At 48.4% G+C, this 15,302-nt stretch overlaps 6 protein-coding genes across 6 annotated transcripts; 3 read left to right on the forward strand and 3 right to left on the reverse strand.

The window, feature by feature from the left end:
• Positions 1 to 5,237: 5,237 nt before the first annotated feature.
• On the forward strand, positions 5,238 to 6,129 carry SNOG_13359 (hypothetical protein; the record flags this gene model as incomplete). The annotated part of the gene is made up of 2 exons (XM_001803516.1): positions 5,238 to 5,537; positions 5,623 to 6,129. 2 exons carry the CDS (start codon positions 5,238 to 5,240, stop codon positions 6,127 to 6,129), a joined length of 807 nt encoding a protein of 268 aa, XP_001803568.1.
• Positions 6,130 to 7,629: 1,500 nt separating this feature from the next.
• SNOG_20142 (hypothetical protein) lies at positions 7,630 to 9,180 on the forward strand (the record flags this gene model as incomplete). Its single annotated transcript, XM_001803517.1, has 5 exons — positions 7,630 to 7,732; positions 7,786 to 8,269; positions 8,316 to 8,736; positions 8,786 to 8,909; positions 8,933 to 9,180. 5 exons carry the CDS (start codon positions 7,630 to 7,632, stop codon positions 9,178 to 9,180), a joined length of 1,380 nt encoding a protein of 459 aa, XP_001803569.1.
• Positions 9,172 to 10,284, reverse strand: SNOG_13360 (hypothetical protein). Its single transcript, XM_001803518.1, has 3 exons — positions 9,855 to 10,284; positions 9,491 to 9,804; positions 9,172 to 9,439 (listed from the first exon to the last, which is right to left on the reverse strand). The coding sequence occupies exons 1-3, from the start codon at positions 10,120 to 10,122 to the stop codon at positions 9,368 to 9,370; spliced, it is 654 nt and encodes a 217-aa protein (XP_001803570.1). The 5' UTR covers positions 10,123 to 10,284; the 3' UTR covers positions 9,172 to 9,367.
• A 596-nt stretch (positions 10,285 to 10,880) lies between these two features.
• On the reverse strand, positions 10,881 to 11,346 carry SNOG_13361 (hypothetical protein; the record flags this gene model as incomplete). The annotated part of the gene is made up of 2 exons (XM_001803519.1): positions 10,881 to 11,065; positions 11,202 to 11,346. The coding sequence occupies 2 exons, from the start codon at positions 11,344 to 11,346 to the stop codon at positions 10,881 to 10,883; spliced, it is 330 nt and encodes a 109-aa protein (XP_001803571.1).
• Positions 11,347 to 12,591: 1,245 nt separating this feature from the next.
• SNOG_13362 (hypothetical protein) lies at positions 12,592 to 13,558 on the forward strand (the record flags this gene model as incomplete). Its single annotated transcript, XM_001803520.1, has 2 exons — positions 12,592 to 12,929; positions 13,474 to 13,558. The coding sequence occupies 2 exons, from the start codon at positions 12,592 to 12,594 to the stop codon at positions 13,556 to 13,558; spliced, it is 423 nt and encodes a 140-aa protein (XP_001803572.1).
• Positions 13,559 to 14,255: 697 nt separating this feature from the next.
• SNOG_13363 (hypothetical protein) lies at positions 14,256 to 15,131 on the reverse strand (the record flags this gene model as incomplete). The annotated part of the gene is made up of 1 exon (XM_001803521.1): positions 14,256 to 15,131. One exon carries the CDS (start codon positions 15,129 to 15,131, stop codon positions 14,256 to 14,258), a length of 876 nt encoding a protein of 291 aa, XP_001803573.1.
• Positions 15,132 to 15,302: the final 171 nt, after the last annotated feature.

The raw sequence follows: 15,302 nt of genomic DNA on the forward strand, positions 1-15,302 counted from the left end.
ACAGAGTCCTGAGCTTCGTGGTTTGCATTTACTCTACTATGCCATTGCTAAAAATACAGGCAGAAGACACTCTACATAGCCCCTGGCATGCGGCAAAAAACAAGAAAGATATTCTTGATGTTTTTTTGTAAGTTGCAACATGACTTGTCTTTAGCCGGACATTGCTGCAATGACCAAAGATTATCCGAGCAAAAGCAGCATACCCTATGGCAGGTAATCCGATCCGGGCGCTTCGTGCAGCTGAAAAGCTTGCGTGTGTACCTTCCAAAAAGGCGATAAGAAAAGAGTAGCACTCAATTAGCCGCTCTCGGAAATTTTGGCCGATGTGATGGCATGTACCAATCCGGTGAATGCTCCCCCCTGTCTACATACTTGAAGGTCTACAAGCAGGATGGCCCATATATAACATTTTTGTGTCGCTCTGGGCGAGTTGTTTGCCGCGCTCCCAACCTGGAACACCGGAGACTCCGCGGCAAGATGCTGAAGCGTCGATCTGCATGTGGCATATATCTTCTACAAGGAGAGGTTGCGCGATAAAGCAGGCGTAGAAGGCATATATCGCCGCACCAATGTATACCTAGCATGGCAACAACTACTGGTTGTCGTGCATGACATGCATAGCGCTTGTCATATCTGACGTTGTTCCCGTTGTGGGGCTTTGAAGATCGAGAAGAGATTAAGCCAAGACCTTTCCGCATAGCAATGCGCGGGGCGGGGAAGGCTTGTAGCTCGTAATTGGTCCGGTGAAGATTCCCTAGTAGCAAGCGAGGGTGGGCCTGACGTGTACACAGCATGATGTGCAACTCATGAGCAAGGTATATGATCAAAGAAGGGCTAAAGAGATTCTCTAACATTGTGAATAACTGGAAAATGCAGGATGAGAAGTCATCTGATTCTTTTCTGCTAACTAGACTTGGTACGTCAGCGATAGATACACTGCATTGAAACTCACCTCGAGATTCACGAGTTCACTAGAGCGTGATACATAAGGCCTGAAGCTGCAATGAGCCCCGCGTATAGTGCTGGCAAAGGCTGCGAGAGCAGAGTTTGGCAGGCTACATGGGCGCCTTGCGCCAAGTCCTCCCTCTGTGACGCAGATGTGTTGAACCGCATGCATATTGTCACAAATTAATAAACAGACTTCTGCATTGAAAGCTGTGGTAATGGTGATGGCAGAATCAGTCCCGTAGTTAGATTAGCATTTTTTACTGCACCGCATCGGCCATGGCCCACCCGAGACAGGTATACATGCACGATGGCGTGTCTGACACTATTTCTTGTATGGTTAGTTGATGTCCATAACCGTGGGCAGGATGTGTATGTGTGAACCTGGAGGCTTCGAAAAGCCACCAGCAGCTCAAGAATACCCATGGTAGAAAGCCACAATGAGTAGCGTGTTTGTTAAGGCTCGCTTTGTGCTACGCGAGGCCCGAAGTTTTGGGAAGGCGTGAAGTGCCTAGCGCCTGGCTCGGCCAGGATTCCCGCGATGAACTGATAGTCAGCTGATAAAATTTCATAGTGACTTAATAGGGATGGTATGTAGCTAGACTGAAACGTCATTTCAAGCGCGAGCGTTGGGAAGATGTGGGGGGTTCGGGGATGATCGCTGCGTCTACGCGAAAATTTCTCTCCAGGCAAAGCTCTGCCTTTCTCAGATTGGCAACCGCAACTGGTTTAGAAACTCCTACTTGTCAATTCTCCATACAAGGACGTATCTGATCCCTTCGATTCATTTCTGAGGCGCACATGAGCCTTAACAGGAGAATGTGTGCTTCATCTCGTGTCGAAGATAGTGAATATAGCGGATATTGAGGGATCAGCTCGGCGTATCTCATACTGGGAAATGCCATTGAGAATGATTGCGGCTCAGGAAAGTCTTGATGTAGCTGCATAGCTGCAGAGAAGGTCTGCACGTGGTACGAGCTCACAAGGTATCCCGTGGAAAAGCTCCCGATCCGGTTCACGAAGCGCTTCCCCGCAAGCGAGTGCAAGGCCCACAACCGCGCGGAGATAGCAAATACGCATCTGCAAAAAGCTAGTCGGAGAGTGGTTTCATTGATACTGTTGGTGGTTGGTGAGGGATGATGACACCGGGGCGAAAGTTTGCTAAACTAGACTAGGCCCAAATCAGACCTGGTCGACAGCAGCCCTTCGGTCGCGGGCATTTGATGTCAAACGATCGCGCTTCGGTCCTTCACGGCCCTTTTGCAACGTGCGAAACACTATTATAATGTTCGCTGACAGCTGCCCCTCGCCACCAGCCGGCTCTCGCGACGACCTTACCTATTCACCCATCTAACTCTTCTAACGATTCTTTTTCTCCTCACAGCGGGGTACAGATCTTTGATTGGCTTCGGCAACAAATACCGGGTCATCGCATGCCAGGGTCTGGAATATCACAGCGCTGCGGGATCTGTAACCGGATCAACACAGCGACGGCTCGCTCGACTAGGGATGTGGGTCGTACGTACGGATGTACGGAATGTACGGTATTAATACTATACGTATAGCTATATTAAGCTCGCGTATAGGACGCTTCTCTACCCTTGTTATGCATAGACTAAAATTAGGCGTGTTTTCTAAGTTTTATAGACGCGTTTAGAGGCTAGTACTGCTACCTAGCAGCTACTTATTATTATTAACTTTTAAAGCTATCTATACTTATATATATTATTATATACTTAATTTTCTTAGTGTTAAGCTTATTTCTATGCTAAAATTATCTGCTAGCAACTTTAAATAGAGTAATATTATCTAGGCGCTACGCTTAGAGAAGGCCTTAGTAGTTACTTATAAGTTCTATAGATCTACCTAGTATAACTATAGTATTATACGCCTAGATAAGCATATATTAAAGTATCTAAGTCTACTAAAGAAGCTATATAAGCGCTATAATTATAGTATTAAAGTACTAAGAAAATAGTAGTGCTAAAGCACGCTTAATAGAGAGAAATACTTTATAAGCTTAGCATAATTAATAAGCCTTATAACGCACTGCCTTATAGAAGCTATTTATAGCTCTAGTATACCCTTTTAGTTTTATTAGTATTGCTTTATACATAGGCTTACTTACTACTAATATAGTATTAAGGTTAAAAACTCTGCTTTTCTACGCTTTCTCTAGCGTCTCTACTTATTATACGTGCCTCTAATATGCTAGAAAGTTACTAATACTTTGCTAGATAAGGTATATAAGCATATAAAGTTATAGATAGACTAGATACTTATAGCGTTAGCTAAGCAGCTTATAATTATATTAGATAATTAGATAAACTAGCATAGCAAGGCGCTTATTAACTACGTTATAGTAATATATTAGCATATAATTTTTCTTAAAAGTAAGATTACTAGCAGTAAGTAGTATACTAGAGAAGTATTAGCTTATAGCTTAGATAGAATAATAGCTAAGATACCTAGCAGCAGCAATATAGTAATTATAGTAATAACTAATAATGCTAGTAATATAAAAAAAGCTTATGCAGAGCTAAAGAAATACTATTCTAAGCTTCTTATGCTTAGTTATATATTCTATACTATAAATTTAATAGTAGAGAATATTCTAGAGACCTTAGATATTATCTAACTGCTTAAAATTACTATAGAGACTATTAAGTACTTTAAATTAAGCACTATATAAATAGGCGCGCTAAATAAGGCTACTTATATAGCTAGAGAATACTAATAAGCGTTATAATTACCTAGTAAAACGCGCTAGCAAGAGAAGCTTAATATTATAGAGTTACTTCTTACTAATAAAATCTTTATTCTTAGCGTTATTAATAACTCTAAAATATGCCTTAGAGATTACTCTAAACTTAAATTGCAAGCAATATATAAAATATACTAACTATAACTCTATTAGTACTACTTCTAGAAGTAATTAGTAATATTATAGCTATTCTTAAAGCTTTTCTTAGAGGTTATAATTATCTTAGAGGCAAATAAACCTAAGGCCTTAAGAATTATAGAATATTTTTTTTACCTTATATAGTAATTAGCCTATATAACGTCTCTAAACGTTACTAGTCTTCTTAAGATTATTAAGAAACGCTTCTATTAAGTATACTACCTACTATTTACTATAGTATATATCTATAATCTAGTAGCTTATAATAAGCGTCTAGTTATAATAAGCTATTATATAAAGAAGAAGGTAGCTTAATACATCTAAAAGCACTACTCTAAGTATACTTAAACTATATATGCTAAGCTTATAGATTACTTATAGCATTAAGAAAGCTTTAGTAACGATTTAATATAGAATAGCTTCTCTTAGTACGCAGATTCTGCAGAGTAGTAGTATAACTAGCACTATAGTAATAAGCTTAAAGCTTTAGCTATATACTTACTTTCTATTACCTTAACTACTAGAGCAGCTAAACGTAATTAGTTACTCTATAGCTTTCTCTACTATAAAGCTTAAAACTAGCTAACTAACTTATAGGTTTAGAAGCTTATATACTTATTCTAAAACCTTAAGATAAGAGACTTAATATTAATCTTAAGCTCTAGTTATTTTAATAAGCTTAAAGTAGAGAAAGATAATAATAACTTAGATAATAAGAATAAGCTTATAAACGTCTTAAATAATTTAGTAGTTATAGAGGAATAAGAAGATATACTAGAACGCTTAGAACGTTTACTCTCTAAGAAGGCCTTGCTTATCTTAGTTTAGCGTGTTATATAATACGTTATACTAGTTTATATTATACGTACGTGATACTGTACATTCGGGGGTTTAGGCCTCGCGTACGGGATAACCACATCCCTACGCTCGACCAGCCGCGCCGCACACGCTTGACAGACGTCAGGGGGTCTGTCTCCAACCGTAGCAAACTCCTCGAAGCGATGGCGTAGCCATGCTGTTGATGCATGTCCATCGAGAGATGGTCTCACAGGGTGCCGCACTAAAGCCTGTGAAGCATACCATGCTATGTCGTGCGACAATGCTACTCCTCTGCATCTGATATACTGGCCGTCTCTGAGCAAGGTTGCATCATGATCGTCAGCCTCGCAGACTAGCCCTTCACTGAGTTTGTCTGGCCTGGCCCACTGAATTACCGGTTCGTGCATAAACGCGTCCTCGCCTACCTGTCTCCCATTTTCTGGCAGATAATCACTAGCCCAATCTTGCTTGCTATCCATTAATCCAGTGTGCCTTCGCCTAGAATTACCACGTATTGGACTGCACCTCTCGCGCCAGCCTTCAATCCTACCATACTCGCCAGATTTTCCTCATGGCAACCGACCATTTCGCAACACAGGCTCCCTTTAGCTTCCAGAATCCCGATACCGAAGTTCCTCACGGCATTACTTCAAATATGTTCGACTTTTACCCCATGCCTGACGCCTGGGTTAGCACTACAAGCGATAATCAGTGGTACGCCACTGAGCCCGACTACCTGCGTTTCCCCGTTTCGTGTATGGATACCTCGCTCGAGAGCCAACTGGACATGAGCAACACAATGAGCAGTACAAATACCATGGCCAACTCTCTTGAAAATATTCGATGCTCCTCGCCGTCCATGTTCAAGACCGTCAGCCCCCCTACATATGGAGCGAAACACGGCAGCCGTAGCGCCACAGCACACAATTTTCAACCATAGAAGCTCATCTCCCAAGTCTTACACAAACGCAAACTTTGACCCAAATCGCGTCCAGATGTCGGCGAACAGCTCGCAATCTCGTGATAGCGAACACTCTATATATGATAAACGCAGTACGAGCTCGCAGACAAGTCTCAACCCACAGTCCCCCCCAAAGAAAAAGTGCCGAGCTGGACGGAAGCCCGGCACAAAAGACGTAGGCCTTGATCCAGCAAGAGCTACATATCTCGAGAAGAACCGCAAAGCTGCAAGCAAGTGTAGGAGTAAGCAAAAAAGACAACAAGACGACCTAGTGGAGCGGGCTCGCGAAGTCGAGCGCAGGAATAAGTTGTTGAAGGCAGAAGTAGCAATGCTGCGGGGTGGAATGCTCGAGCTTATGGACATGGTCGGCCAACACGACGCGTGCTCAGACTCAAGACTCATACGATATGTACAGCGAGAGGCGAACCGTCTCACTGGTGGACTTTCCAGGACACTCCCATTTGTCGGCGCAACGGTGAAACTGCCAACGGGCCATTGTTGATCAGTTTTAGGCTGTCAGGCATCATTCCGCATGTCTAGGACCGCTCGACGAGCATGGTCGTTCGTCGGGCGTAATACCTCGAGACAGGCCAATCGGAACCCTTGACGATCCACTAGTGACGAAATCTTTGTCGTCGACTTCACATGTCTCAGTATCAGGCGGTTCTGCTGATTTTCGATACCATTCAGATTCACGTTGTCAACTTTCGACCCACCCGACATTTTTTCGTTCCCATGTCATGTTCGGCCAAAATTGTTTTGAAATGGGGTTTTCCACAACGTTTCTTAGGCAGAGACACCTCTTCACGAATAACGTCCGCAATTGCAAACTGTAGCTTGCTTATATTTGCATCGCACATGGAGCTATAAGTCCGAATCACGGTGGTCACCATGTCAGCGTTTCCATGCAACACATCAAAATTTGCGAAACGGCAAACCACGCTCGTCAGGCCAACTATGCACGCTACTCCCCTGTTACACAGTATGCGCGACAGGTTCCACTCTTTTCAGGATGGTATATATCCCCGATGTGATGGGATACCTCTTTGGTAATTCCTCAACGTGTAAGCCACCTCTATGACGAAACTATCCCGAGACGCTATACTGACCTTGTGACAGATGGGAAAGACACGCGAAACTGACTTCGAGCTCATGGGATTGTCGGAAGAAATGCTTACGCAATTTCTCTGCACGCGGCAGCTCCGCGACACATCGTACACAGTATTTCAGCACGATCACACCATGTGACCAGGCTCATTTTTCCCCGGATCCAATCTTCGATCGGAAACGGATTCAATACACAAAGCCTTGCATTTTTCAGGCAAGCTGTGCTTTGTAAAGAGCAAGTATGACGATAGACCCTTTCGCTCCTATGCAAGATTGCATGGCGACGTGATGGGAGAGTGCTATGACGCCAGTGCGTGAAGTGTCGATAACTCACTTATCAATTTGATTGTAAGCAGAGGAGATCTGCACGTCTTCAAGCATGTCCATCTCGATTCGGAAACCTTGGTCCCGCAGATTTATGAAAAGGACCGATAATATTATCAGTGTTCCGCAACGCGTCACCCTCCTTCACGACAGTCTGTCATCCCTCCAAACCTACACGCGTTCAATACAGCATATTTCAGAATTCGATGTAAGAATCGTGCGACCCCATGAATTATCCAATAGTGTGGAGGCGTCGCGTTGCGACCTACTCCAAAACCAGAAGAGCTTGCGAACCCCGCGCAAGGCGTCCCAAGAGAGGTCCCTGCCCAAGCTTACATACTCGGGTCCCTAGAGTGCCAGAGGCTGTTGCGAGCTTCAGTCCAATTGTAACTCTAGGCGGCCAGCTGCGCCCCTCTACGTCTGGTCTAGCGCGAATTCACTTCAACCAACACGCGAATATCTTGGCTTAGGCAGACACTGATAAAGGTACATATGTAGAGAATGTAATTCTTCAAGCAAATTTTAGTATATTGTTGTAAAGCGTTGATTGAAGTTTGAGGAAGGAAACAACATGGCCTCAGCAGACTCACCACCTGCAAACGCTGCCACTGAATCGGCGTCCATGGAGCAAGTGATCACCGACACCAGTACTCCTCTTATAAGGCTCGTTGATGGTATGTCTGCATCACCCAGTCTGAAATAGACAGACGCTTATGATACGAAGCAGATGCAGATGTGAACAGCGATCCGCCACAAGTCGAAGAAGACAACAACGCAGACCTCTACATCGTTACACCACCAGCATACACCCAATCCATAGCCGAAGGCGAACAAACAGTCGACGCCGAAGAAGTCCAGGAAGAAAAACCGGATGGGCCGTCTCGGTCACCCGATCGTGAAGCATTTGCCCTGGCCTTTCCGCGTGCAGTCAATGAGCATCCAGAACCTGCCCGACCAGCAACTCCTCTCCATGTGTTACAAGAGCGGGCAAGAGGAAACGCTCCTCTTGCTCCGACCGGGCCAGACCCAGTTCTCTCGCACTACCTCACCGAGCCCGCGACTATCGTCTCTCTCATCGGCATCCAGGCCTGCAGTCTCCTCCCCAACCGACCCGCAATCTGGCTCATGAAGCGCAAGAAAATGGCGCTCTCACCACTCGCCGCCACAGTCCTGGTTAAAGAAGGCTTGATCTGTGCCAAAGACCTCGAACTGTACGTCCAACCTCCATCTTCCCGTGTACGCAACTCATATGAACAGAATATCCCAACACCCCGGTGCCCGCCGCGACCCCACAGACCCCATCTCCGGCATCCTGCTAGGCGTCTACGACACCGTCGGCGAAATCTCGCTCGGCCTCGTTGCCGGCCCCGTCGAGCTTGGTCGTCAAGCCACGCCCGTGCTGCGCCGTTACGAATCGTCACAGCGCGAGAATCCAAACGGCAACACGCAGCCGCTGACCGGCCGCGAACTGCTCGGCGCGCCGCAAGCCGCAGGCAAGGTTGCGCTCGAGGCAGGCAAGGGTTTGGGCAGGATTGTGACGGCGAGCTTGAAGACGCCGATGGTGGTATTGAACGGGGTTACGCGGGGTTTTCATAATTTGCCCAAGGCGTATGGGGAAGAGGTTAGGGTTTATGAGAACGTTACGGGGGTGAAGAGTGGGATGAGGGTTGGGGCGAAGGTATGTTCGCGTGCAATGCTGTTGTTGTTACGAGCTAATGGAGACAAAGAGCTTTGCTTATGGCTTGGGCGACGGATTGCTCGACCTCTTTATGAAACCTGTCCAGGGCGCGCAGCGTAATGGTGCGCTGGGCGTTGTCACTGGATTCGCAAAGGGAGTCGGAAATCTGGTGTGTAAGCCTACTGCAGGTTAGTAGTCACTCATTGCTTCAACGCGCCTCATGCTAATGCGGATGCGCTAGGTGCGGTAGGAGTCCTGGGATATACGTCTGTGGGAATTTACAAAGAGATTCGCAACATCAAGTTTGCCGACGACGACGAGACGTGTCCAGCAGATCTGGTGCGGAAGCTGGGCGAGGCGGAGTATGCGGCTGCGACCGACTCGGACAAGCTGTATGTTGTGAGGGTGTGGTGTCAGACGATGATGCATGTGAGATTGGTATAGACATGTGCTGGACACGTTGAATGTTGTTGATTGGAAAATTGTACTTGCTCTGCAGTTTAGGTATATCATTTTGTGTTTCTTCACCTTTGATTCGTCTCAGAGCTCGTCGACTAGCGCCTTCATCTGAGGTCGTTGTCGTGAAAAATTGCTGGTATGGGCGACGTTGACGTGATCGGCACGTGACGCATCAACCAGCAGATCGGGGCTTGTCCGCCTCGGTGTATGCCCTCTTCACCAGATATGTACTGATGCTCCATTTCTATAATACGATTAGCAATTGTCACAGTAGAAACAGGAGGACACGTCCCACCACATCTTGCTTCTCAAAATACTTTTCCCAGTTCTTGTCCTCCGCAAGTTCCATAACGACATCCCAAGGCCACTCGTCACTCTCCATCTCAACTATGGTGAGGAAAGTGTGCACTGTCTTTTTGTCTTTAGTTCCCAAGGTTGAGCCACGCTGTGTTATGGCGTTGTCGACTTCGAGGATGCGCAGTCGTAGCACCTCTGGGCTCCCCATGATCAAAGGTACCACGGTCCCTGTGTAGAAGTTGAAGACTTCCTCCTGCATGTCGACGGGAACTGCCCATTCCAGGCAAGTAACGCTCTCGATGGCTGACACATCTGTGCCAAGATTAGATGAGAAGATCACGTGACTTTGCACATTAACGCACCGGTGTTGTCCCACTCTTCATTCTCCCATCTCTTTAGCTCGACGAATGTCCGCACGTCGAAACAAGCATCTGCTAGACGGTTTTTGAACAAATGTGCGGGTGGGTGGTTTCGCTCTTCGTAGCACTTCGCCGTGGCCTCCCTTGCATTTTCGACTTCATAGATAGCGCACAATGGCCACGGAGCGTCGAGCACACCGACTTTTTGGCCTTCGAGGCCAGTTTGCGTAATCTCACAGTGCAGCGTATGTTGTGCAAACTGTGAGCGCATGTCCGGGAGATACTCTTGTTCATACCAGTCGACAGCCTCGTGCCGGGAGCTTGGCCCATACGATGAGTACGCCGGTCATGGTGTCGAGTAACCTGTCGTGTGACGCCTCCTCAATGAGAGAGGCGGGCGGGGTTAGATTGCTGTCACACGAAAAGTGTGTGGGCCTTCTGGAATGCGAGGAGATCTTGTTGAACCAGGACGGGGCAGTTTCCGGAATAGAGCGCGAACAAACGGGTCTGGCAAAGCAAAAGTTCGAGAAAGATCCTGGACTGAGGTGGAAAAGGCGCACTTTGAAGTGCAAGAGTTAAAGGATTGACACTGCTGCGACGATCGTAGCCATGCATTGACAGGTAAACCCCCGTCCGAGTGAGGGTAGGCCCGAATATCTGCACTTGGCGGGCCATAGTCACGGACCAGGTCATCGTGATTGGCTAGTCGCAGGGCAGCAACTGTTCACGAGCCAGTCCGCTGATAGAGGGAAGTTTGGTCCAGAGCGCATGATTGGAGTTGGTGGTCGCCTGGCTGCAGTCTCACGAGCCACTACACCGCGGTGCTACTCGGGTTGACTTCGCAATATTCTCTGCATGTCCACGTTCGTCACTTGGTGTTGGTTAGGCACAACGCCAACACCCGGGGTAGTGTCGCTTTGATGCCTGCGTCAAAAGCGCAGCTGATCGAAGAACGGTGTGCAAATTGACAGCGTGGCCCACGTGGGTCGTTAAAGCCCGATTTTCATAGCGCTACCAAGTCGCGGAAATTCAGTTCGCTTGACACTCCGCAACAGACTCGCCGTTGCGACCCTGTATCGGCGCATCCAAAACGTCTTGCTGCGAAGATGCTACCGACTGTGTTTTGTATGTGGGATACATCGTCTCCGTGAGGGCGGAATGATGCGCGTGCGTTCGAGAGTCGATGTGGTCATTGCTTCTCGCTACCAGAGAGCCTGTGGAGATCCATAGTGCTTATTTATGCCGGGTATGCAAGCACGCTCACTCGCATATATACCGAGATGAAGAGAGCACTACAGTTTGTGTGCTAGCAAAAGGTTCAGAATCCTGGATTGCGACATTGTGACCCACCAGATCGTTCAAGCCCCTGGGTTCCATCAGTCTGGTTGCGGACGGGAGGATCATCGCGCGTGTGTTCTGCGTGGGATTGGGACCACAGCACGGCGCAGCACCGCTTCCAGGAATGCCGTAAGCTTCTCCACAGCAGTGTGAGCATTCTAGACGCTTTCTGTCGGCGCGGAAAGTGTCCCTCAACAATGTGGAGTGGCCGAACATTACGACCACACGAAACGCCACAGCGGCACAACGCATATGAGTAGACTTTCTGGAAGCATACCACATCGAGCGACCTATATGTGGTCTACGGATATGAAGTGGCGCAAAGCTGTTTACCAATCGAGTGAAGGGAGCAATCAGGTAGAATGTCTTTGCAGATCTGCTTACTGGTACAGTGCTTCAAAACTTGGGACGGCTATCTTCAGATAGCGTGTGTAATACCATTGTGCGGGCACGCCATCAATTACCGGTATCGTTTCGAACATGGAAAGGGCAATAGCATGAGTGTAAAATTAGCACAGGGCTCAGCACTGCAGTAAAGACGGCATGGCTCGTCTAGATCGAGGAAGGAATGCGAGCGTTCTAACTGCCGGAAATTTTGAGGCGCCTGGCTCTACCGATCGAGGCATGTTGCAGGCCCGTTCCGTGGTATTCCCAATTATTCATGCGAACAATTGGCCCGAGCTAAATCAAATAAATCGACAAGAGATGCTTCAGCCAGATTTGGTGCACGATCAGATCGATAGATGAACGACACTTACCAGCCGCGAACGCAATATGGTACCTGGGTTGATAATAGAGCTGATAACATTCATGTCGAGCAGCACGGGATGGTGAGCAATTTTGCATTACCCATGAGCTCAATAATGGCTCAAAGATGCCCAAGTGCGAAATGATTTGGCTGTGGCTTCAGCAGCAGTGTATGTATAAGTATCGGCTTCTCCATCGCATCTCAGCATCTGCGATACTCGCATCGTCCATCTTCATCACTCTATTGCAACAACATTGTGCTTTTCTCGGGCATAATGCGGTTTTTCTCTACTCCAATAGTTGCGCTAGGACTCCTGGCTACTTCCTACGCCGCCAGCAGCGCAGTTCAAGGTACAGGATCCACTACTCGTGGATGGTCATGCTGCAAAAACTCTTGTTCTTGGAGCAACAAAGCGCCGGTCAGCAAGCCAGTGCTATCCTGCGATGCACAAGACAACTTCCTCGATAGTCCAGCAAGACGAGATGGCTGCGACAGTGGTGGCGGATCGTTCGGTTGCTCTGATCTCAGTCCTTGGGCGGCCAATGCTGATCTAGCTTATGGCTTTGCCGGTGTAAACCTGGCAGCTTCAAACGAGACCGCATGGTGCTGCTCGTGTTATTCGTAAGTTTGGTTCGAGTGCTAAATGAGGCAGTAATGCGGTGTACTGACACTCCAATTAGCTTGACATTTACTTCCGGCCCGGTCAATGGCAAGAAGATGATCGTACAAGTCACCACTACTGGCAACGACCTCGGAGGCGACCAGTTTAATCTTGCCATTCCTGGCGGTGGCGAGGGCTCGACTCAAGGCTGCACGAAAGAATACGGGGTCGATGTTTGGGGCGCCGACTATGGCGGCGTCGCCCATCGTGACGACTGTGATGCTCTACCAGCACCTCTCCAGGCCGGCTGTTACTGGCGCTTCGACTGGTTCCGCAACGCTGACAACCCCACTGTGAGCTGGGAAAAAGTCACCTGTCCCGAGCAGTTGTCGTACATATCCAACTGTAGACGTAACGACGATCCGGTACCAGGACAAAACACACCCACTCCAACTCCAACAACTTCCGCACCGATCTCGTCAGGTACCGTGCAGCCAGGCGGCCAATGCGGAGGCAAAACTTACAGAGGTCCAACTCGTTGTGTCGGAGGTACTGTCTGCACTTTTGTAGACGAGAACTCCTACTACTGTAAGACGTCGACCTCCATCCCAAATAGCAAGCACTAATCCAACATCCACAGGTCTCGCAGATCCAGCAAGCACGCGCACCACCCCAACAACCACCACCACACCCTCCGCGCAACCCACCATCGCCCAGCCCTGGGACCAATGCGGCGGCCAATCCTGGACTGGTCCAACCCGCTGCCAAAACTCTCAGTGCGTGAAAATAGATCAATGTACCCACCTCCTTCCCCCTCATATAATCACATCAACTGACAATGCCAGGGTACTCGCAATGCCAACCTCTGACCAGTGATGTGCCACCGCCAGCCAAACCCACGTCGACATCGACACGCTCGCGCCGCACGTGGACAGGTCGGCCAAATCCGCAGACAAGCTCGAGGCAGGGCACGAGTACGAAGCCGTCGGGGCCGGTGCCGACCGTGGTACAGTTGTATGATCAGTGTGGTGGACAGACGTATACGGGGCCGACGAAGTGTGTGGAGGGGCTGGTGTGTGTCAAGGTTGATGAGTATTATTCGCAGTGTCAGAAGCCTTGAGAATTGTGTGATGCGTTTGCAAGTGGTGATTTGCAGTGGAGTTGAGATATTGGTTCGAAGAGTGTAGAATGAGATTGAATTTTTGTGTAGTTTGCAACGCTTCGAGCTGAAATGATATCATTACCTCGTTTCTTTCACTGGATCAAGGCATAGGCTGATCACATGTACAGCAATTTCTCTTGTCATTGTTATGACACACAAGCTGTGCGTCATGTCCCTCTTACAATTGCACGCAGATGAGCAAAAAGATAAAAATCGTCCAGAATAACAGAGGCTCGAACCGGTGCTTCACGGAGTAACCTTTTGCAAAAATATAGAAATTCGGGCGACTATTCGGCCGGAGCCCGAGGAGAACCTCAGATTCTTACCATTGATTGGGTCGGGGAATTCCTATGACAGAGACTTGAATTGACTGATATACAGACTATACTATAAAAAACTCTATCCTGTTGTTAGGAAACGAAAAGTTAGTCGTGGTATTTACGCGACAATCATCAAACAGAGCGGGATCGAGGTGAAAGGGGAACAACACATGCAAGTCGCAATAACACATGATCAAATTCTGAGGTCGTTCAATTCGTAGCTATAATTAATGTACTATCGTGGTGCAACTTGTACCGATATCTCACTCTTCTTGTAGATGATGCCTTCCTCATCACTGGCGCGTCGACCAAACCGCTCACTCCTATCCTCGCTAATGCTATCGTCATCAACGCCCCTCCCACACTCTGTATATGGGCCCTGCACACTCGCCAGGGCCGTCTCGCTTGTCTGCGCATGCACATGGCTACTCGCCCGTGTATTACGCTTCCACTTCGACCCCATCTCGATCGACGGCCCCGTCGCACCGCCCGAAGGCTTCGTCCGCGTACGACTGCGCAGCGTTGTGCCCAGTAGCTTGGGCAGTATCTTGACGAGAACGGGTTTAATGCCCGGTGCGGCCGCACAGATCATTGCAACCCAGATCTCAGTATTCGTCCAAATCGAAATGTCGTATGCGTCCCAAGAAGGGTCGAAGCCGCCTACGCGTTCGAAGATCTGGCCCACGCGCACCATGCGGATTATGCCTGCGACGATGGCGAGCGTGCCGAGTAGCACGACGCCCATCAGGGCGTATCTCTGCCGCCGGTGCAGTTTGAGACCCATGACGCGAGGCAGGACAATGGCCATGAGCGCGGCGTCGACGACGATGTTGAGTGTTCCCGAGACGAAGAAGCCGGCGATGTCGTCGAGGCATTTGGACGGTGGGCGGCCTTCGGACCAGTAGACGTGGATGGGGCGGCATTGCAATATCACTTCGATGTCCATGGGGATGATGAGGAGGACGAGGAGGACCATGAGGGCTTGGATCATGTGTCGGGACCACTTTGCTGTGTAGAAGATGCGCAGATAGGTGCAGCATATGCTGAGCTTGGGTAGTGCCAGGGCAGGGAAGAGGAGGATTTGAGCAGCGTAGGCGTATTTCTGGGACATGACGGGGTCATTGGGTTCGAGGGCGGCGAAGTGACGTCCCGCGCCATGTCTGATCTGGCCGTATTGACAACAGGTCCAACCCGTCGTGCAGAGCTGTCATGGCATGAGTGACGACAAGTGAGGTCAGAGCGAGGGTGCACTAACCCATGCTGCTAGCAGGATGTAGTCCTC

This window comes from Parastagonospora nodorum, assembly GCF_000146915.1.
Source record: "Parastagonospora nodorum SN15 chromosome Unknown scaffold_26, whole genome shotgun sequence".
Classification (NCBI taxonomy): domain Eukaryota; kingdom Fungi; phylum Ascomycota; class Dothideomycetes; order Pleosporales; family Phaeosphaeriaceae; genus Parastagonospora; species Parastagonospora nodorum.